At 34.7% G+C, this 23,533-nt stretch overlaps 1 protein-coding gene across 1 annotated transcript in view; it reads left to right on the forward strand.

Annotated features, from left to right (window-relative positions):
• The window catches only part of ANO3 (anoctamin 3), a 440,374-nt gene that overhangs the window by 307,922 nt on the left and 108,919 nt on the right, over positions 1–23,533 (forward strand). The window contains 5 exon segments of the mRNA XM_032640382.1: positions 2,308–2,408; positions 10,304–10,348; positions 15,276–15,407; positions 16,123–16,229; positions 18,423–18,478. Of these exon segments, the coding sequence (XP_032496273.1) occupies positions 2,308–2,408; positions 10,304–10,348; positions 15,276–15,407; positions 16,123–16,229; positions 18,423–18,478 (441 nt within the window).

The raw sequence follows: 23,533 nt of genomic DNA on the forward strand, positions 1-23,533 counted from the left end.
AGTAAGTTAACTCATTCATTCATTCATCCACTCAACAAATGCTTAGTGACTACTATGTGCCTGGCATAGAACTAGGTGCTCAGTAGACATAAATGAACAAAGTGAAAATCCCTTCTCTCATGGCATTTACATAAATAGACTCATTCATTAGAAGATAATAAGTGCTACAGGAAAAAATAGAGCAAGGTTAAGAATGATGGGGTGAGGGCAGGAAAGTCATAGTAAGTGACCAAATGATGGAAGTAGAGTGAATGAGAGGGAGATTAGTAGGAGAGTGGGTTCACAAGATATTGAAGGTGAAATTATAAAAGGCTGTGTAGGTCATTGGAAAAACTTTGGTTTTCACTCTGATTGAAATGGGGTTCTGAGAAGTTATATGATTTGAGTCACGTTTTAAAGAATAACTCTGGCCATTGTGCTACGAATAGACTATCGGGGGCAAGAATGTGAGCAAAAGTTATATACATTATTTCCTCAAGCATAGCTAAAGTGTGTAAACTTAGTCTGAATTCAAAGGCCTTTAGATATTTAACACCTAATATGACTTCTGTCATTGTTAATTTTTTTATCATTCTTTATCTTTAATTTAAAACAAACATATTTGAAGTAGGAAAGTCCTTTGGAAATTGCACAGGAAGCACCTTTTGCTATTTTCCCCTTGTGATTTGAAAAATACCTAGTACCTCAATAAACTATAAAGAAAAAATAACACATGGTCTAAAATTTTGGAAATTCGGTTGACTTTATTTACCTTCTCGGATATTTTAGCAAGTACGTGCATATTAAAATGTCTCACAGGTCCTCTAGTGGGAAACCCTAAATGGTCTTGATCTTGGAATGATCCCCCCTTTTTTCATAATACCTCAGGGAACAAACGCTTCCAAATGCTAGTCTGTGAAAGTGCCTGTCCAGTGTTAATGGTGATCAGCCTGCTGTCTACAGCTGAGTATCATTCCAATGATTGTCCCGTGGCTCTCTAATAATACTGTTTTAAAATGTGGGTACTACAAATTTGAAATATGTTCTGGCAAATTCATGAAATTAGCCATATCTAAAACATAGCTTTTTGAATATATGAATATAAAATTGTACAGTTTAATTTTTAAATATATAATTTTAAATTAGACTGATACATTTATTCCATACTTTTGAGCTTTTAAGATTGTTAGGTTTCTTGAGATGTTCCATCTAGTTGAAATTTAAAGGAAAAATGTTAGCCAAGTGGAGTCCAGCTGTAACCTGACATGTAGTGCCTAAATGGAAGCGAAGAGCAGTTCTTCCTTGACGTAATTCAGCTTTTCTAATCATTTGAGGAATAAGCTCTGTGGAATTCAATGCTACAGTGGCCACAAACTTCTTTCTTGCTCTGTGGGCCTCGGATATTGTAGGAATTTCAGAAAATAACTGTCTAGGCTTTTTTTTTTTAAGTATAATATGAACATTAGTGATATATAATGACAAAATGGTCAATTATTTAGTTACTTATTTTAGACTACTGGACCAAATCTAGGAATCTTGATGATTATCTGGTTCAGAAAGGCATCTGATTCTCTGTTAGTGGTATGAGAAAAATATTCAGAACAATGGAATCCAATTCTGGGAATTCTTAAGAATTAGACCAGAGTACTCAATTTTGTTAAAAGCTCCTTAGATAATTCTGATGCACACTTGATTTTGCTTAAAAACCTCTTGTCTAGATCGGAGACACAAAGTCTTATGATCTCTTGCAGGAAACAGTATACTAACCTGTTAAGGTTCCAGTAAGCGTGCAAACTTGACAGCTCTGTAAGGCTATGGACTTGTAGGATTTATACTCTGTTTATCCCCAGGATTTTCACAGGACCTCGCTTTAATTACAGGAGTAATTACTCAATAAAATGTGCTAGAAGAATAAGTGAATGAATAACTGGTAGCAGCTGTCAGTGTTGTTTTTACCACTACCACCACTGCCCCCCACCCCGCCACCCCAGAGCAGGAATGAGAGGATCATGAGAAGGTGTCAAACAAGAATAACTTCAGATTCCTAATTGCTCATCATTGTTCTGATTAGGGATTCTGGATCTTGATAATGATCAAAGGAAGAAAATGCAGTAACTCACGTGGATGATTATTTCTTGCATTCAATGGCATTATTATACATTTTGATTAAGGTATTTCTGTATTAAGAAATTTTATTCATATAAATTCCTTTTAAGTGGGTGATAATGATTCATGTGTAGGCAAGGGGAAAATGTCCTTCCCTCTCAGATCAAATTGTGGCATGATATTATCAGCTCTAAGTGGTGTCTGTTCTGCTGTCCTTTGCAGCCAGCTGTTGCAAACCCTGATATCATGTTTATTAAAATTCATATTCCATGGGACACGCTGTGCAAGTATGCAGAGAGGCTGAATATCAGGATGCCCTTCAGGTACTTTCAAATTTTATTTCATTCTATCTCAATGTATATTAAGATGAGCCTGTGTTTTGAAAAACTTGAGAGCAATAAATGTAATTCTTTCTACAGAAGAAATGCTTTTTCTTCCAAAGTTTAGCTTACCTTGGACATTTGTCTTTCCTTCTAATTTGCTTGCTTAATGTGGTAAGTGTTCTGGTTCCCAGCTATATCATTTCTCGCTGGACTTGACTAGAGGGAGGGGAAAAATAGTTGTTTTCAAGTTTTAACTTATAATTCCCAAGATCAATTTCACTTCTTATTTAATATAGGTAGATGGAACTCTTATTTTTGTGAAACTCAGGAAATGTAAGTGTGTAGCAGCCTTATGTATACAAATACAGTGTTCTTTCTCTGTATAGCAGTTAGCAAGAATCATTCCTCAGGTGGAACTCAACCAGATGGTTTCTTAGCTCTGTCCTCAATGCCAAAGGATAAATGGTAATAAAAGGCCTTCTCAGTTCAAAGATTTTTCAGTCCTTCCTATAGGCAAGCAAAAATTGAATAGATGTGTTTCCCCATATTGTGTGTTTTGTGTTATATGCAGAATCTATCACTTTCCTTCATGATCTCTCACAATAAAATTCAAGTGTTTCTACTATGGGCAAAGTTTTAACTCACATTGAAGATATGAACATTTACACTTTTTTGGAGCTCAGTATGCTTTATCAACTGCTAAGAAGGTTTAAAAAGGTTTAGGGTAACAAGATAGCAAGTAAAAGAACCTCTATATAATGAATATGAATGAACAGTAAGAGTGCAATTCAAAAATATGGAGAAATTTCTCAGACCTGGTGGCATGGAAGAGGCCAACTCTGTAAGAGTGCTGACAGCCTCAGGTCTCATGACAAGCCTCTACAGTATTCAAGATGAAATATGGGATGTTGATCACTGTCTTTTTAGTCATCTGAAACACCTCAGGCTTTGGAAGATGTAACCACAGTCATTGCCCACAAAGCAGAAATTGATTAAGTGTTGGCAACTACAGAGGAATCTTACTGTGACAATATTAGAATTAGATACCTAAATTGACTCCCATTCATGCTTGGGTAAAAGTTTCAAAATTCTCTGTACAGATGATATTTATAAGATAGGTAGATAATACCTTGAAGAGCTTGGCAAAAATAATAATAATAAAATAAAAAACAAAAGAAAATGAGTAAAGTCTTTTGAATTCTCTGGCACCTTATATAAATTATTAATAAGATACCTACAAAAACCTGAAGTTTGTACATTTTTATGAAACTTGGTCCCTGAAAGAAGCAAGTAAGGACCTATGAGATATTATTTGTATTATGATTAGATATTTTGGAGTCTACAGAGGACTGTTTTTAATTCAGGTCATTCTACTGAACCAAACTTGAGAGTACAACTAGGTAAGTATACACTGTGCAACTCTTCATGTCTTGAGTTTTGAGGAATTTTTTCCTGCTGACACTACGTCTCCTTCTAAAAAGTCTTGTGAAATACATGCCTGTGACTTATTACAAGCTGATAACGGGAGAATACTTGCCTTTGCTCTATCTGCTTTCTTCTTGCTTGGTCTGTATATATGCATGCTACACAAAATCATGCAGAATTAAAACAATGAGCTTCATTTTAACTTACGAAATTATCAAAGACTTTCACAAGTAGTACTCTTCAAACCTCACACAGATATGGTGAATAATCACCTCTGTTTATTTATGGTGAGAATCAAATTTCATAAAATATTCTGAAACTGAATTTAAAATTATTTTCTGTGAGACTTAAAACTTTTCATAACCACTTTTTATCTTAAGAAGATAATTGAAAAATATGTAAAAACATTTCCTGAAGTACTATTTATAATTATGAAAAATGGAAATATCTCCTATGCTCAATGGTAGAGGATTTAAATAATTTATATATACCCTTGCAGTGCAATATAATTCATTTATAAAACAAATGGGTACAAGGATTTATTAATGATTGTAGTGAAATAATAAATAAATTTCAATAAAATGTGAAGGATATGCATGTATTCCTACAATGAGATTTCAACAATGTAAAATGAATAGAAATAAAATTAGAAGAAAATATAATATGCCAAACATGATTGCTTCTGATGGGTGGGATTGTGGGTCCCTATTATTTTATTTGTTTACATTCTTACAAAATTATTTTAAATGAGTTCTATTTTGACTGCAGGATATAAACAAAGATGCAAAAGAAGTGTGACACCCAAGACAATAACCTACTTTCTGATATCAGGGTGAAATTGCTAAAAAATCCCAAATTAAGCCTGATTTCACATACCTTTATCCTGCCCCTATTCCTGTGATTTCACCATTGTTTCTGAGCAGAGGTATAGTTGAATTTTTGCACAAACTAATTTCCTTGTAGATCTAAAAGGAGGAAACCCTTAGAGACCATCACAAAGTGTGCCATTTCAGTGGATTTCAGTATTCAGTTGCTCTTCAGGTTAACTGAACATTGTGTTAAAATATTCCATCAAAAAAAGGAGCATATCTTCCACTTATCTCCTCTGGACTTTATACAAAGCACTTGTTTGCCAGGGGTCCGAAAGATTGAATCCTTTTTTGCTATCCAAGGGGGAATCTGTCATCATTTGATTCTTAGTCCCTGGCAAAGACACATTATTAATTTGAAATTATACTTTCATTCAATGAAAAAGTAAATGTTGGGTAACATGTTTGCTTTACACCAAATATTTGACATTCATAATTTCAAAGATGGTTTTCCTTTCTTTGTCAATATACTTTCAAAGTATGTCCATTCTGCTGTAGTTTATAGGGAAAAAGTCTTACAAAGACGATGGCAACGGAATCTACAGCATCACACATTTCATACAGCTCATTCCACCATCTCAGTTGGATTTTATTAATTTTAAAAATTGAAAGTCTGTTAGAGCACACTGACCTTTTTCTCTCATTTCCCTTACTCTTGACTTTTTCAGATAAATTTTGAGGAACTCTGACTTTAATCAATATACTCATAACTTTGTTTTTTTTAAAAAATCTGTATCAAATTTAATTATTTGTGTCTTTAACTTAGCAGTTCATTAAAAACAATTCCCTTACCAGACTGTGTCTCCAGTTTGTATAAATTAGATCCTAGGTCTCCAATCTGTGTGCCATAGTGTCCTATTTCAACAGAAGTTTTGAATAAGATGTTTTCTTCAGTTGATGGTTTTGCTTTTTATAAATGATATTCATTTTTATTTTCTGGTAAGATTGCATTTGAAAGAAGAGTTCTGATACATCCAAAGAAAGATATATGAAAACCATGAAATGTATACACTTACTGTCTCTTTTTATTGATGATGTGGCTCAAATTTCTTTTTTATGATACGTTTTTCAAGATAATGTTCACAATTTCCACATTACTGAAATTTTGGAAAATGCCATTGTGATTCTTTTGATTTAATAATATAAATATTAGAAAATATACAGCTTTTCCTCAAAGTTTGTCAAAGGAACACTGGTTCCAGAGGATGTAAAAGAAAAATATCCTGTGACCAAATATGTTCCTGAATTTCTAAGTTAAACAATAAGTTTATTTACTGTAGGAATTTTTAGAGAAGTGGTTCTCAGTCTTCAGAATACATCAGAATCACCTGGGAAACAGTAAAAATGAAGGTCCCTAGAACCTACATCCAGAGATTCTGGCATATTAGGTCAGGGATAAGATTGGGTATTTTTAACAAGCATCCCAAGTGATTCTGTTACAGTTGATAGAGAAATATTGTCTTGAAGATTTTTAATATTTTAATAATTCTTATAATTTTTATAAATTCCAACAGTTACACAGAGAAGTCTTTCCTTAATTTCCATCTGATGATGGGTTTTTAAAAATCTTAATATGATGATGTTCTTGGGAAAACAGTTTGAGAAATGCTGGAACTCAGAGTTCTTTTAGAACATATTTACAGATCAGTTTAAATAATAGATGTAGCATTAACTAACTCCTTAGTAACCAACTTCTGATTTATTTATAAGGTACACCTAAAATTTGGGATAGCAGTCAGCTCATAAAAAGAGAATGTTATTCAAGCATAGAATAAGTGGCAAAGTGTTTTCATGATTACCAATTCATTTTCCAAATGTCAACTGTTATCATATTTAGGAACATATATATTGTGTTAAAAGTAAAATATACAAGAATAACAAAGAACTTAAATAGGAAAAATACATATCTTTTTTCAAGACAAGATTTTTTAAAGATTTATGCATAAAAACATATCCGTGCTTGACTATTCCATGTATTTATTCAGTGTTGAAACCTATATATTGCATTTCAGAAAGAAAAGTTGCAAATGTATTCAGAAAAAAATTATTAGAGTTATAACCCTTCCTTCAAAAGTTTTCTGGTAACTTACTGTATGAACTTGAAAGTTCAGCATTTTATCTAAATTTTATGCTTGATATTCTGCATGGGTAGAATTTTATATACATAAATTTTCTAGCTATTTCTTTTTTTGATAATTTTCCCAAAGTAGATATGGCTTGCGTATTGGACTTGATGTTTCCACACTAACCAAGAAATTTTAGAGAGTTAAAATAGTCCACATTTTCTAGTTTTTATTCTATCAGGAAAGACTTAGCCTGTGTCTTGTACATTCCAGAAATATCAATTCCCACATTCATTACTTTTCTTTTGATTCAAAGGTGATTCTTATTCATTCTTACCCTTCTCTCACATTAAATTGGTCAAACATATTTTAAGGTGATTCAGTCACCCTGTAGCTTCTCAGGTTGAGTCCAAAGGTGGGGTCAACCTTCCATCTTTCCTCAAGCTCCTCCTCCCACAAATATTTTAATCATAGCAAATTTGGGGGAAAATTTTTTAAAACATTAAGAACAATCTTTTATCACAATTGGGATTAAACTTAGATCACTTTTTTATGCAAAGGATATCTCACTCAAAAATAAAATAATGTAACAACATACAGGGAGCCCAATATATAGAATAGATAACAGTGCAGTAGCTTTGCTTGACAAGGAGCAGGGACCCAGGGTCGCACCCATGTGACCGTCTGTCCTTCTCATTTGGCCACACAGACATCTCCACAAGTGGTCATTGGCTGTGCGAAACAGTGGTTGGAAACAGTGATGAAGATAAGCATTTACTTATAATTTTGAGCGGTTGTTGTAATAGATGGGTAAGTAGGTAGGTAGATAAATGCTGTCTTGATGCAAGGTGTAGAATAGAAGAATCTTTCAAATGAAAATTTAAGGGAAAATAAAGAAAGCTCTGTCCATGAACAATGCAGTTAATAAATTATGGAGTGAGGATAGTGGGTAGGAAATAATTTGGTCCTGCAGGCTCATTTATGCAGAAGAACTAAGGAAAACTGCAAGTTATTATTGACTGCATAAATTAAAGGTACACTTGTATATGTTGGGGAAATATAATTAAAAACAAAATCTCCTCCAACCAAGGAAACTTCTCCACAAACATAGAAGAGAAAGATAACCCTTTTATCACTGAATCAACATTAAAACAGAATGTAACATGCATCACAGGCAATTCACTGAGATTGCAAATACAGAAAGAAATCTCACCCTTTTCTATAGCCAAGCAGATACCCCCATTACAGGCATGTCCTCAAGATAAGCAATAACCTAACCGGTCCTCAAGTAAGAGGACTTGACAGCACTAATTGTCACACATAGTTCATCCTAGATTTGACGGGTAACTGGGGTGTTAGTTAATTGGGAAAAATGAGTCTCTTAATTTCATTTGTTCTTACAGTATAAGCAGTTTAAAAAATATGTGTATTCATCTTGTATGACTTTCTTCCTTCACTCGTTCTTATTTCCCCCAAAGCATTTCAAAAATAAAAAAGAAAATGTTTAAGAGAAATATTTCAAAATAGCAGCAATAGAAAGAATAATGTTTTATCCAAATGCCACCTTGTTCTTTTATATTATTCCTTACCATATCCATAACTGATCATTATAACCATAATCTTTATCTCCTCTTAATCACATTCCTAGATTTTTTTGATGCTGAAAATTCTTTTAAACCAATTTCTACATTTGTAGTTTTTTAAAGCGATACCTTATTTAGTAAATGTTTATTAAATTCAAAGTGCCCTCAGGCACTGAAGGAAATAAATGCAACTGTGAATTAAACAAAAGCCCATTCATTTATTCATCAGCCATCGGAATGCTTACTATTTACCAAAGAATGTGCCAAGTATACACAAAGTCAGATGAACTGAAGCTACCGTCTTCAAGAAACCCAATCTCCTATAGAAGATAGTCATTGAACAGTTATATAATACGGGGTAAATAGTGCAAGAGAGTACTTTGTAGAGGAGGTTCAGAGAGAAGATGGGTTTATAGTACAATAGGGATTTTTTTAACATCTTTATTGGAGTATAATTGCTTTACAATGGTGTGTTAGTTTCTGCTTTATAACAAAGTGAATCAGCTATACATATACATATATCCCCATATCTCTTCCCGCTTGCATCTCCATCCCTCCCACCCTCCCTATCCCACCCCTCTAGGTGGTCACAAAGCACCAAGTTGATTGAATGATGTATGCACACAAACCTGTGTATGTCTGATAAAATGAGGGGAGGTGGTGATATTTAAAGTGTGAGTTTAGGCTAGACAGAGCAAACCTTGAAACTCCATATCTGAAATTAGTGTTAGAGTATGTCAGAGACAACTTAAAAATTCTTTTCTAGGATTATGACTGGTGATTGCAATGAAATATGGTAGCTCAGAAGGCTTTTCAAGTTTTCTAAGCAGTTAATAACACAGGACTAAATATCAATTGTCCTGACTCTCCGCCCTGCTTTCTAGATACCACACCATGGAGGAGTTTTCTGATTCTCTGGAATGGGTTTTGGTGGGTGGGGATAAAGAGGCATTTTAGAAGGCCCTGAATGAGATTCTTGAGCTCCAAGACGTGGATTTATTGAGAATTTTTTAGAAGGTGAATTAACCTCTGTCACTAGAATATTTAGTTTCTCTAAAATCGGAATGCTACACACTTACTTAAAACACTCAATATCTTCCTATAACTTTTCACCCAAAAACCTTAGCATCAGTGGTAAGACCCCTCATCATCTGTGCCTTGTTCACCATCCCCTCACCTCTTTTATTATTATCCTCAACTTGCAATTTATACCCCAGCAATTACCAAATTAGTCAAAGTTCCTTGAATCTTACCATGTTAATCTTGCTCCCATAACCATTTCATACGCTGCTACCTCTGTCTAAAATGCCATGTCCTAAGTACTCTATTCAGACAACTACTGCCGTTCATGCTTCATGATTCAACACAGATAACACATCCTCTGGGAAAGCTTCCCTGTCTCCTTTCTCCTCCATCTATGAAAACTAATTGAGATCCTTTCACAGGTACTTCCATAGCCCTCTGTTTTACTGCATTATCACACTTTGTTATAACTACAACTTGTCTCCTCAACTGAAAAGTAGCTTTTTGAGGGTAAAGACCCTCTTTTTTTTCTCTAAATTTTTAGTGGTTATAACTTAACGTTCTTTGCCAAGTCATAAATATTCATTACATATGTGTTTAGATTAATAGCTGACTTCATATAGCAAGTGATCTGGTTAATATGCATTATGTAGCAGAAGACAAACTTTCAAAAAAGAATTAAAAATCAAATATTCAAAAGTGATCTGTTGATTTATGAAAGTGTCTTTGTTATTAGTAACTTAGATTCTGAAATTGAAACAATGCAAATTCAGAGTTCTTCCTATTATACTGGTTCATTTCGTGTCTTTCTTTAGCATGTGGAAGTTAGAATATTGAAATGCTCAGTATAATTGAATGTTGTCACTTGCTGGTTTCACTATTTTCATGTGACTTTCCTCAGCTGATTTCTTTCTTTTTTTTTTTTTTTTCAGGAAAAAATCCTATTACACTGACCAGAGGAGCAAATCAATGGGCAGGTTGGTGGGTGATATGAAATTTGTTTATGACCAATTTGTCATTTGGGAAAAAAATAAAAAATGCATTTGATTACCCATATCAGCAGCTGTAAATTTTAGAAAGAAAAACTTTACTGATTTGTTCAAGATATTTTCAAAATGACTTATGCCAAATTTGACAATGTTTAAAATCAGATGATCCCTTTTTTTCTATTTACCATTGCCATTCCCACAATCCTTCCTTGATATAATGTTATGGAGCAAGGATTTTAATTGCAAGTTCGTGTTTCAGGAGATTTTAATTTTAAAAATAGTTATAAAACCAGGATTGATGGGTAAATGATGACCCACTAGAGCAATAGAACAATAGACACAGCAGAGGCCTCTTGGATCATTTAATCCAAACCTCTTATTGATGAGATGGTAAAGAAAGACAGAGTGATGAAGTGGTTTACCAAGGCCATACAGCATCTTTTGTGTTACGGACCTACTCTTATTCCACCAGTTGAACCTGCCTCTCTTTCAATTGTGGTATTGAAAGGAAACTTCTTTTCAAGAGCTTTATCTCAAAACAACATCTCTTTGCCTATTGTGGTAACAGTAGCTATGGCAAAGGAATTAATTAAAATACAACCCTGAGACACAAGAAACTCTCCCATCTGAATTGCCTTGACCCCATTTCACTGGAGAAAATGAACTTCCATTTAATGAACTCTACAAACAAAAGGCTTGTAATAATTCGCTGTTTTTCTGCTCCTTGCAAAAAAAATCAATTAACAAAAATAGAATGTGAATGTCATAGAGGAGGCCCTATTGAATAATGTTGCAGGATATTGCAAATCAGAATGACACAAAAACTAGCAAAATCATACAGTGTAAATCTCTGACCATTTTAAGAGAGAATTGAATAAATCTAGTTCTTTTACCAAAGAAAATGTCTGAATATAATTTAGAACTCTAAAATAGGAAAAGTTTGAATTCTAGAAGAGAGTATTGTACTCTGTTAAACATTAAATTTAGATTGGTAGGAATGAGTGACAAGAAAAGGAAATCATGAGGGGGAAACTTGAAATCTGAATGAATGCTAAAGGCATTAGTACTCAAAAGGCTCTTAAAAAATTAATGATGTTCCTTAGCCAGTCGGATTCCTCTGTTTGTCAGGTTGACATGCTCAGATTTACAGTGAGCTTTCATCATTTCTCTAGTGCTCATTCGTTCCTGGTCTATATAAGCAAATTTCCAAAGTTATTTTTGCATAATAAGGTTAAATTCATTGGGGGTGTTATAATATATAAATTTACAACCGCAGGTTTTCCATATTTTTCTCTGCATGTGCCTGTTTAATATTGGATGTGTTGATAAAACATGTTTAGGTTTGCCTCTGGGTGCTGTATAGAATTAGTGAGATTTGCCACTGTATAATTAGTGTGTTTTCTGCTAAATAGGCATCTTCCTTTCAGAGACTCACAGAAGGACAAAATCCTGTATATTAAATTGTCAACCAATGTCTATGTAATACTGTCATAATTTAGTTTTAGAGTAGACTTGTATTTAGAATTCCTTATAAATATGTATATTCTAAATCCTAAAGAGACATTTTTAATAGTGGAAAAATGTTTTTCTTTACTATTTTGGTCAAACAAAAGTAAACGAGAAAACTGAATGCTATATTATATGTCATAATTTGTTTTATTATCTTTTGTGTTTATTATTTTTTGTTTAATTTTATGAAATGAAAATAAGGTTGTCAGTTATTCCAAACAATTGTTAATGTACCTTAAGCATTACTATAGTCTACTGCTTTACAGTTTACATATTACAAATAGTTCTCTTTGTTCTTTGAGTTAGTGGATGCGTATGGGGAGGGTAACAAATAAATAGGAAAGGCATTTATAAAATTATATGACATATTAAACTGAAAAAATGACTGTCTTGGTATTTGCCTGAGTTTATACTTTCAATTAAGGAAATGGCTGATTTTGATTTTTTTTAAACTTGACCTTTGGAAAAGAAAATTTAAATGTTGTGTGTGTGTATGTACGGGCATCACTGTTATAAAATCATAAAACCCAATGTTTAGACAATTGGAAAGAGGTAAGCAAAAGTCTAATGTGTGTACTTAGATGTCACTTGTGCTTTCCATTTCCTGATGTGGGAAAGTTGTTTTGTGCATGGGTAATTTGACCAGTAAACATTAGGGGTAAATATGTACAGGCAATTATCCAGGTTTCAAAGATCATCGTTCCTCCAGGCAGGTCAAAAGGAAATGCCTATAGTTTTATTATTGCTGCTATCTATCATTAGCTTACAAAGTACTTTCATATTCAATTATCAAAGCATCTTCAAAATGACCATTCAGGGGGGCAGAACAAAGAGTAACTGGTTTGCAGATCAGGGAAAATAAATGACTCCATTATCACCACTCCTTACCATACCACATCTCATCCCCTAGCTTTCACAGCTGGTGTGATAGAGTTTGTGCTCTGACCACGTTCTTTTGACCCTTTAATCCAGATTTCTTTTCAATTTCCATTGAATTCTCTGCATTCCACTGATTTTAGCAAAGGAATTTAAAGCTCTGCTAGAAGTCATCCTCACATTATGTCATGAAATCTTGAGTTTGCAAGACTGCTAACGTGATAAAAGTTTGGTAGAGTGTAGGTAATACGTTAGATCATGTTGGTGGCATGGTGGTGGTAGTGGTGGTTGTAGAAGTAGTAGTGATACTCCTTTTCCTTATTATTATCATAAATATTTATTGAGTGTTTACTTTGTGCTGGGCACTGTGGGATCAGTCATTACCTATTTAATTATCAGAATATCCCTTTATTTAAGTGATGAGAAAACTGAATGAGAATCAAAGAAATTAAATAATAAGCTAGATCTTCACATCCTGTGATTCAGATCCAGCCCTGACCACATTTCACTATTAGACATCATGTATTCCTTCATAGATAGTATGTGAAAAAACTAAACTGATAATATGGTTTATTTTTCTGTAAAAGGTCAATGATGGTCTCAAAGTCATTTTATTTCATTTCTTTAGTTTTTTTCGATTGGCATTTATTTCTAGTATGTTTGCAATTTTGTCAGAGATAGTAAGCCCTTGGGTGCTATAGCTATCAGCATTTTCTAAGTGTCATCAGATGCCTCCTTTTATTTGATCCTCCTAGCCACCTAATGAAGTAGGACAGATGGAATTACTTTCTCTCTTTACAGATGAGGAACCTAAAGCTCAAAGACTGAAAATGTTTGGCTCAATTCCAATGACTGGCAAATTCATCCTCTAATTTTTTATCCCATTGTTTTCTCCACTAGGCTAACTTTGAAAAATTGGAGTAATTGCTATATAATCCATTCAGTGTTTTTACATGTCTGTGCACTAGTGGCTGGAATACAGCGATATTTTGTGATTTCAGAGGCTTTCTTTGTAATAAGAAGAACCAAAATGGACACTTCAGATAACGCTCATTTATTATTTTAGGCTAGAAAGAAATGCTCTGGTCCCTCCAAAACCAAAAAAGACTTGGCATCTAAATGATAACATTACTTGGCAAAGAAAATGTCCAAACTCTTCACATGCTAAAAATCAAAACTTGATGCTTATTTCAAATTATATAGACATGGTAATTTTACCATAATAGACTTGAATGAAATCATTTTTAAGATACACTCTGCCTGCACATGGCTGTACTAAATTTTTTGAAGTTTAAGCATAGTTGGCCAAATATTAAGATGCATTGTACTTCTCTAGGAAAATATTATATCCTGCCACTTTGACTCACTATTGCAGAAGAAGTCCAAAAACTGCCAAAGATAGAACCTCATAAATAGTGTGTAAATATAGCACATTTTTAAAGTAAACACAGCTGTTATTATAGCAACTCAGAATCTCATTTTCAGAATCCATCTCTGGAGTCGGTATCTCTTTTGCTTTCATTTTTGTCTTTTGAAAAATAAATATGATTCCAATCAGTATATATACCACATAGAACTGAGCTGTGACTGTAATCTAAAGCTGAGGCCAAAGTATCCTGATGTGAGATTTCCTGAAACAGTGTTTTAATGTTCTCTAACCTGGAGTCTATGCTAAATCCACCCCTCAAAGCGCAGTCAGTGGATAGCAGGATGCGCACCCCTGTGAACTAGTTAGAAATGCAGAATCTCAGACCCCACCCTAAGTCTACTGAATTAGTATCTGCATTTTAACAAGATCTTCAGGTGATTTACATGCCCGTTAAAGTCTTAAAAGTACCGCAAAGACTCCTTGACTCAACTCTCCTTATTGTTAATCATCAAGTTTAATGTAAAACACCAACTCACAACTCTCCAGCAATGTCAATATTATTACTTTTATTTTATGCGTGAGGAAACCAAGGCAAGAAATTAAATAACTTATACAAGTTTCCGTAGTTACTATAATGCAGAGCTGCCTTTGAACCCAGTTTTTCTTGACCCGAAACCCTTGCTGTTACCATAGGACCTGTGGCTCTCAGAACTGAATGCGTTGAGTGCATTGTAGCCATTTCTTTCTTTTCAGTCTCCACTTTTCTGGAGCCACATTGCTATAGAGTTTTTAAAGTGATCTATAGCCACACATATATAGATATAGATATATACATACACACACTCAACTTTAATAAACAGTCTTGCTGGTTTTATTCTTTATGCTTTTTCCTACCCCATCTTTATGTATGATGATTTTCTAATATTTTCCACAGATTTTTCTTATGAGGATCACCTAGTTGCCCTGAAAGAGTTTAAATAAATGCAAGATTTGGTTTGCTTTGGAATTATTTCCTTTGTGTGGGTACAGGAATAATGCATGTATGTGTGTGTGAATGTGGGTGTGTGTATGTCTTTTGGAAATCTTTCAGAATGGTAGTGGAAGGTAGGCATGGCTCTGGAGTGCAACCTAATTCAGTTCTAAAATGTGACTTTGTTCCAGGGTGCAAAAATATTTTAGAAGAATCAAAAAATGGATGTCCCAAAACCCCATGGTTCTTGACAAGTCAGCTTTCCCAGACCTGGAGGAGTCAGACTGCTATACTGGCCCCTTCAGCCGTGCACGAATTCACCAGTGAGTTCCCATCTCTTTTCTCTCATCACCTCTTTTTTAAAGTTATTTTTTAGTTACTTAATTTTTTTGGCCATGCCTTGTGGGATCTTAGTTCCCCGACCAGGGATTGAACCCAGGTCCTTGGCAGTGAAAGCGTGGAGTCTTAACCACTGGACCATGCAGGGAACACCCCTCCCACCTCCCACCACCTCTTGAAGTCACCCTTTTGCTCTTTACATCATTGGCTCTCATGTTTACTCCATACAACTCTTTCCACAATGGAACAGTAGGATATGAAGGGGAAGGGAGAAACATTGCTTGTCGCTGAAGTACTGAAAACAAGCTAGCTCGGAAAGTGCAGTATTAGGGAATGACATCAATTGTTAATGTGTTCTATTTGGAACCACATTGCTTAAGGTAGTACAAAATTTATGGAAGCCAGCGGACAATCTGTTCTTGTTCCATGCTCAATAAGAAATATGAGGACATTTAGGCTTCCTTATAAACTGAAGGATATTAAAATGAATATTTGATAATGCCCTGTATTATTTATAAGTGTATATTTTCTCAGCCAAATGATTTTTTTTAAGAAGATGGTTTCTCTTCTGATTTATTATACTTTACATGCATTCATTTTAATGGAGAAAATACATGGATGACTACCCAGGGACTTGTAACTGTTGCTAGATTCTGTGGTCTGCATTGAACATTAAAACCAATCCGCTTATTTTCCCAGCTTCATAATAAACAATAAGGACACCTTCTTCAGCAATGCTACTCGAAGCAGGATAGTCTATCACATGCTGCAGCACACCAAATATGAAAATGGAATATCAAAAGTGGGTAAGAACACTAATTAAAAACACACTATGGAATTTACTTTTACTGATTACACTCAGAAGTATTTTTTAACAACTGAAGCTTTGCTTTCCTGCATTAGATACGAGGATATAATGCAGTGAACAAACTTTAAACATTGTATTTTCAGCCTTTCAATGAAAGAAAACAAAATAAAACAAACAAAAAACTTTTTCAAGGGCACTTGACAATGTGTATCAAAATGTGAAATGTGCAAGAACTTTGGAACAGAAATTTTATTTCTAGAAATTTAGCCCAAAGAAATAATCAGACTTTTGAATAACAATATATGTAGAAATTTGTTCATTGTGGCTTTGTAGACAAAGAGTAGAATAGAATAATACTGGAGATACTTTAGCTGTCCATTAGGCTATATGCACATAATGCATCCATTAAAAATGATGTGATTTTATTCACTCTTATCTCAAATGTATTCAGCATCTATTATACACTAAATATTATGGAAAGTATATGACACAGACCCTTTACTCATGGAGACTGAAAATTAGTATCAGTTCTGTAATTATTGACTTCAAAATATATCTGTAAAGCATTATTAAGTGGAAAAAAAAACATTACAAAACTAAATTTAATGTGTAATCCCATTTTCTAAACACTCACAAAAAAAGAATCTAGAATTTATATGAAACATTTTAGACATTATCTCTGAGAGGTGAGATTACAGCTAATTTTAAATTTCTAAATGTCTCTGTTTGAATGTTTAGCAGTATGCTACAACATGTCTGATGCAAAAGAAAACAGAAAGTTTCACCTGGGAAATTAAGTAAAATTGACAAGTTTACACAGAGCAGAGCAGAAAACAACAGGTAACAAATGAGCTGGCCGTTTGTTAGTGTGAAAAATACAACATGGCTGAAGAAATAAAATGTTAGTCATGTTCTAAAATTCCTTCAAATAAAAGAGTTGATAGCCACTGGAAACTTGTACCAATATGTACGGATTTGCATTCAAATAGATTACCATATTAGTAAAATGAACTATGTTTCAAGTCATCCAAAGAGGAATGTTCAGACTTTGGTTCTCTTCTGATTAATAATTCATTTATTACTGAGCAGTCAAAATAATTAATTCAAAAACTAATTCCTTATAAAAAATTTGACACTTAATCAGAAGTTTTCCAAACAAGAAATAAAGATAGAGAAATCCAGAATGTAAACTACAAATGTGTCTAACTGCTAGCACTATGTGCTTATGTAGACTTTAAAAAATAAAATTGACATTTAAATGATTGTAAAGATATCATGCCCTTTGTCAAACATGCAATAAACACAGAAGGGTATAAAAATAAAATTTAAAAATCCCTACATTCAATTTTCACTGTACCAAATTAGTACTGAATATATATACATATACATCTCATAATTAGAAGCATGCAATGTTTACAATTTTCTATCCTTTTTGAAATTACCATTATGAGTACTTTCTCAAGCCCTTTAGTATGTCTGAAAACATTATTTTAAATAGCTGTACAATATTCTATTGTAAGCATTCATCAAATCACAGTCATTTACCAAGCACTTATATAATTGATTGAACCATAATAATGAAACAATTACCCAATTTTGGATGTACAATTATTTCTAATTCTTTACTAATATAAATAATATTGCAATGAAAATTGCTCTTCATAAGAGTTTTCCAAATATCTAGTCTTCCCAGAACTATGTGAGACAGTCCATTTCACTACACTCTCATTGGGATGGAGAGATTTTAAGAAGGGTCACATATCGCTATTTATTCTCTTTGGATCAGTATTAGAGAATTAAAGATTTCTCAATACCAATCTCCTTTGAGACATTTTGAGGAGTGGGGAATTCCTCTGCTTCCTTGACTAAATTTTGTTTTGAGTCAAAAAAAAAGTTGTTCCAGGCTCATGTGCCCCTAAGTGGGTATTAAAATCCCCACATTTCATGATATGGCAAAGTGCCATATGTTGGCACCTTGCAAACCTTTTATTAATCTTGTAAGGACACAATTAGACTCTTAGAATCAGTCTCTTTCACAGCCTCACTGTCCTCATAGGTGATAAAGCTATGGAAGTCATTTGGATTATTTTGTTTTTAAATTAATATATTTTCCCAAGTATTATGTAGGTTGCTTCAGAGGGAAGTCTTCAATTAGACTAACTCAAGCACTGTTCTTTTCTTCTTTTTCCAGGTATCTGTAAACTTATAAACAATGGCTCATATATAGCAGCTTTTCCCCCACATGAGGTAATTTTCAAGTACAATTTCCATTTTAAAAAAATGTTTCTCCTGCTCAATGCTTGATCTCATTTTCTTTTTTTCACTTAAGTCTAGTTGCCATATTCCTTATTTGAGGGTTCATCCAGTGAGTGGCCTTGGACCTTTCTGAGACCCCGTGATAATGTGTGGCTGCACACTGGCTCCTGTGCTCCAGAACCCTTCTGCAATTTGCTCTGTACCAGGAATCCCACCCTCAGAGGAAACTCATGGACGTTGCTCAGCCACTCTGACCAGACATAGATAGCCCTCTGCTCCAACACAGCTCCATGCTTGACTCAGCTTGGGATTTACACAACTTCCAAACAGGGCAGGTTCTGGTCTGTGCCTATTACTTGGGATACATGAAAACCTAAGACAAACCCAAACCAAAAATCTACACCCCATTATTTACTTGATTTTCTGCCAGATTATTACCTCTCTTCCAGTTTTCAGTAGGTCATGTTGTGGTAACTCCGCCTGCTGAGTCATGAATGACATGTGAATCAGTTTTAAACTCCCCCCCAATACACACACACACTATATTCTTTTTTTTTTTAACATCATAATTGCTTTACAATGGTGTGTTAGTTTCTGCTTTATAACAAAGTGAATCAGTTATACATATACATATGTTCCCATATCTCTTCCCTCTTGCGTCTCCCTCCCTCCCACCCTCCCTATCCCATCACCCTAGGTGGTCACAAAGCACCAAGCTGATCTCCCTGTGCTATGTAGCTGCTTCCCACTAGCTATCTATTTTACGTTTGGTAGTATATATATGTCCATGCCACTCCCTCACTTTGTCACAGCTTACCCTTCCCCCTCCGCATATCCTCAAGTACATTCTCTAGTAGGTCTGTGTCTTTATTCCCGTCTTACCCCTAGGTTCTTCACGACAATTTTTTTTTCTTAGATTCCATATATATGTGTTAGCATGCGGTATTTGTCTTTCTCTTTCTGACTTACTTCACTCTGTATGACAGACTCTAGGTCCATCCACCTCACTACAAATAACTCAGTTTCGTTTCTTTTTATGGCTGAGTAATATTCCATTGTATATATGTGCCACATCTTCTTTATCCATTCATCCAATGATGGACACTTAGGTTGTTTCCATCTCCTGGCTATTGTAAATAGAGCTGCAATGAACATTTTGGTATGTGACTCTTTTTGAATTATGGTTTTCTCAGGGTATATGCCCAGTAGTGGGATTGCTGGGTCATATGGTAGTTCTATTTGTAGTTTTTTAAGGAACCTCCATACTGTTCTCCATAGTGGCTGAACCAATTCACATTCCCACCAGCAGTGCAAGAGTGTTTCCTTTTCTCCACACCCTCTCCAGCATTTATTGTTTCTAGACTTTTTTTTTTTTTAAGACATCTTTATTGGGGTATAATTGCTTTACAGTGGTGTGTTAGTTTCTGCTTTATAACAAAGTGAATCAGCTATACATATACACATGTTCCCATATGTCTTCCCTCTAGCGTCTCCCTCCCTCCCACTCTCCCCATCCCACCCCTCCAGGCTGTCCCAAAGCCCCGAGCTAATATCCCTGTGCCTTGCGGCTGCTTCCCCCTAGCTATCTACCTTACTACGTTTGTTAGTGTGTATATGTCCATGACTCTCTCTCGCCCTGTCAAAGCTCACCCTTCCCCCTCCCCATATCCTCAAGTCCGTTCTACAGTAGGTCTGCGTCTTTATTCCTGTCTTACCCCTAGGTTCTTCATGACATTTTTTTTCCCTTAAATCCCATATATATGTGTTAGCATACGGTACTTGTCTTTTTCTTTCTGACTTACTTCACTCTGTATGACAGACTCTAGGTCTATCCATCTCATTACAAATAGCTCAATTTCATTTCTTTTTAAGGCTGAGTAATATTCCATTGTATATATGTGCCACATCTTCTTGATCCATTCATCCGATGATGGGCGCTTAGGTTGTTTCCATCTCCGGGCTATTGTAAATAGAGCTGCAATGAACATTTTGGTACATGACTCTTTTTGAATTTTGGTTTTCTCAGGGTATATGCCCAGTAGTGGGATTGCTGGGTCATATGGTAATTCTATTTGTAGTTTTTTAAGGAACCTCCATACTGTTCTCCATAGTGGCTGAACCAATTCACATTCCCACCAGCAGTGCAAGAGTGTTCCCTTTTCTCCACACCCTCTCCAGCATTTATTGTTTCTAGATTTTTTGATGATGGCCATTCTGACTGGTGTGAGATGATATCTCATTGTAGTTTTGATTTGCATTTCTCTAATGATTAATGATGTTGAGCATTCTTTCATGTGTTTGTTGCATTCTGTATATCTTCTTTGGAGAAATGTCTATTTAGGTCTTCTGCCCATTTTTGGATTGGGTTGTTTGTTTTTTTGTTATTGAGCTGCTTGTAGATTTTGGAGATTAATCCTTTGTCAGTTGCTTCATTTGCAAATATTTTCTCCCATTCTGAGGGTTGTCTTTTCCTCTTGTTTATGGTTTCCTTTGCTGTGCAAAAGCTTTGAAGTTTACTTAGATCCCATTTGTTTATTTTTGTTTTTATTTCCATTTCTCTAGGAGGTGGGTCAAAAGGATCTTGCTGTGATTTATGTCATAGTGTTCTGCCCATGTTTTCCTCTAAGAGTTTAACAGTTTCTGGCCTTACAGTTAGGTCTTTAATCCATTTTGAGCTTATTTTTGTGTATGGTGTTAGGGAGTGTTCTAATCTCATACTTTTACATGTACCTGTCCAGTTTTCCCAGCACCACTTATTGAAGAGGCTGTCCTTTCTCCACTGTACATTCCTGTCTCCTTTATCAAAGATAAGGTTACCATATGTATGTGGGTTTATCTCTGGGCTTTCTATCCTGTTCCATTAATCTATCTTTCTGTTTTTGTGCCAGTAACATACTGTCTTGATTACTGTAGTTTTGTAGTATAGTCTGAAGTCAGGGAGCCTGATTCCTGCAGCTTCGTTTTTCGTTCTCAAGAATGCTTTGCCTATTCGGGGTCTTTTGTGTTTCCATACAAATTGTGAAATTTTTTGTTCTAGTTCTGTGAAAAATGCCAGTGGTAGTTTGATAGGGATTGCATTGAATCTGTAGATTGCTTTGGGGAGTACAGGCATTTTAACAATGTTGATTCTTCCAATCCAAGAACATGGTATATCTCTCCATCTATTTGTATCATCTTTAATTTCTTTCATCAGTGTCTTATAATTTTCTGCCTACAGGTCTTTTGTCTCCTTAGGTAGGTTAATTCCTAGATATTTTATTCTTTTTGTTGCAGTGGTAAATGGGAGTGTTTTCTTGATTTCACTTTCAGATTTTTCATCATTAGTGTATAGGAATGCCAGAGATTTCTGTGCATTAATTTTGTATCCTGCTACTTTACCAAATTCATTGATCAGCTCTAGTAGTTTTCTGGTAGCATCTTTAGGATTCTCTAGTGTAATATCATGTCATCTGCAACCAGTGACAGCTTTACTTCTTCTTTTCCGATTTGGATTCCTTTTTTTTCCTTTTCTTCTCTGATTGCTGTGGCTAAAACTTCCAAAACTATGTTGAATAAGAGTGGTGAGAGTGGGCAACCTTGTCTTCTTTCTGATCTTAATGGGAATGGTTTCAGTTTTTCACCATTGATGACGATGTTGGCTGTGGGTTTGTCATATATGGCCTTTATTATGTTGAGGAAAGTTCCCTCTATGCCTACTTTCTGCAGGGCTTTTATCATAAATGGGTGTTGAATTTTGTCGAAAGCTTTTTCTGCATCTATTGAGATCATCATATGGGTTTTCTCTTTCAATTTGTTAATATGGTGTATCACGTTGATTGATTTGTGTATATTGAAGAATCTTTCCATTCCTGAAATAAACCTCACTTGATCATGGTGTATGATCCTTTTAATGTGTTGTTGGATTCTGTTTGCTAGTATTTTGTTGATGATTTTTGCATCTATGTTCATCAGTGATATTGGCCTGTAGTTTTCTTTCTTTGTGACATCCTTGTCTGGTTTTGGTATCAGGGTGATGGTGGCCTCGTAGAATGAGTTTGGGAGTGTTCCTCCCTCTGCTATATTTTGGAAGAGTTTGAGAAGCATAGGTATTAGCTCTTCTCTAAATGTTTGATAGAATTCGCCTGTGAAGCCGACTGGTCCTGGGCTTATGTTTGTTGGAAGATTTTTAATCACAGTTTCAATTTCAGTGCTTGTGATTGGTCTGTTCATATTTTCTATTTCTTCCTGATTCAGTCATGGCAGGTTGTGCATATCTAAAAATTTGTCCATTTCTTCCAGGTTCTCCATTTCATTTGCATAGAGTTGATTGTAGTAATCTCTCATGATCTTTGTATTTCTGCAGTGTCAGTTGTTACTTCTCCATTTTCATTTCTAATTCTATTGATTTGAGTCTTCTCTCTTTTTTTCTTGGTGAGCCTGGCTAATGGTTTATCAATTTTGTTTATCCTCTCAAAGAACCAGCTTTTAGTTTTATTGATCTTTGCTATCGTTTCCTTCATTTCTTTTTCATTTATTTCTGATCTGATCTTTATGATTTCTTTCTTTCTGCTAACTTTGGGGGATTTTTGTTCTTCTTTCTCTAATTGCTCTAGGTGCAAGGTTAGGTTGTTTATTCGAGATGTTTCCTGTTTCTTAAGGTAGGATTGTATTGCTATAAACTTCCCTCTTAGAACTGCTTTTGCTGCATCCCATAGGTATTGGGTCGTCGTGTCTCCATTGTCATTTGTTTCTAGGTATTTTTTAATTTCCTCTTTGATTTCTTCAGTGATCACTTCGTTATTAAGTAGTGTATTGTTTAGCCTCCATGTGTTTGTATTTTTTACAGATCTTTTCCTGTAATTGATATCTAGTCTCATAGTGTTGTGGTCAGAAAAGATACTTGATACAATTTCAATTTTCTCAAATTTACCAAGGCTTGATTTGTGACCCAAGATATGATCTATCCTGGAGGATGTTCCATGAGCACTTGAGAAGAACGTGTATTCTGTTGTTTTTGGATGGAATGTCCTATAAATATCAATTAAGTCCATCTTGTTTAATGTATCA

Source organism: Phocoena sinus, chromosome 8 (genome assembly GCF_008692025.1).
Source record: "Phocoena sinus isolate mPhoSin1 chromosome 8, mPhoSin1.pri, whole genome shotgun sequence".
In the NCBI taxonomy this organism is placed as follows: Eukaryota; Metazoa; Chordata; class Mammalia; order Artiodactyla; family Phocoenidae; genus Phocoena; species Phocoena sinus.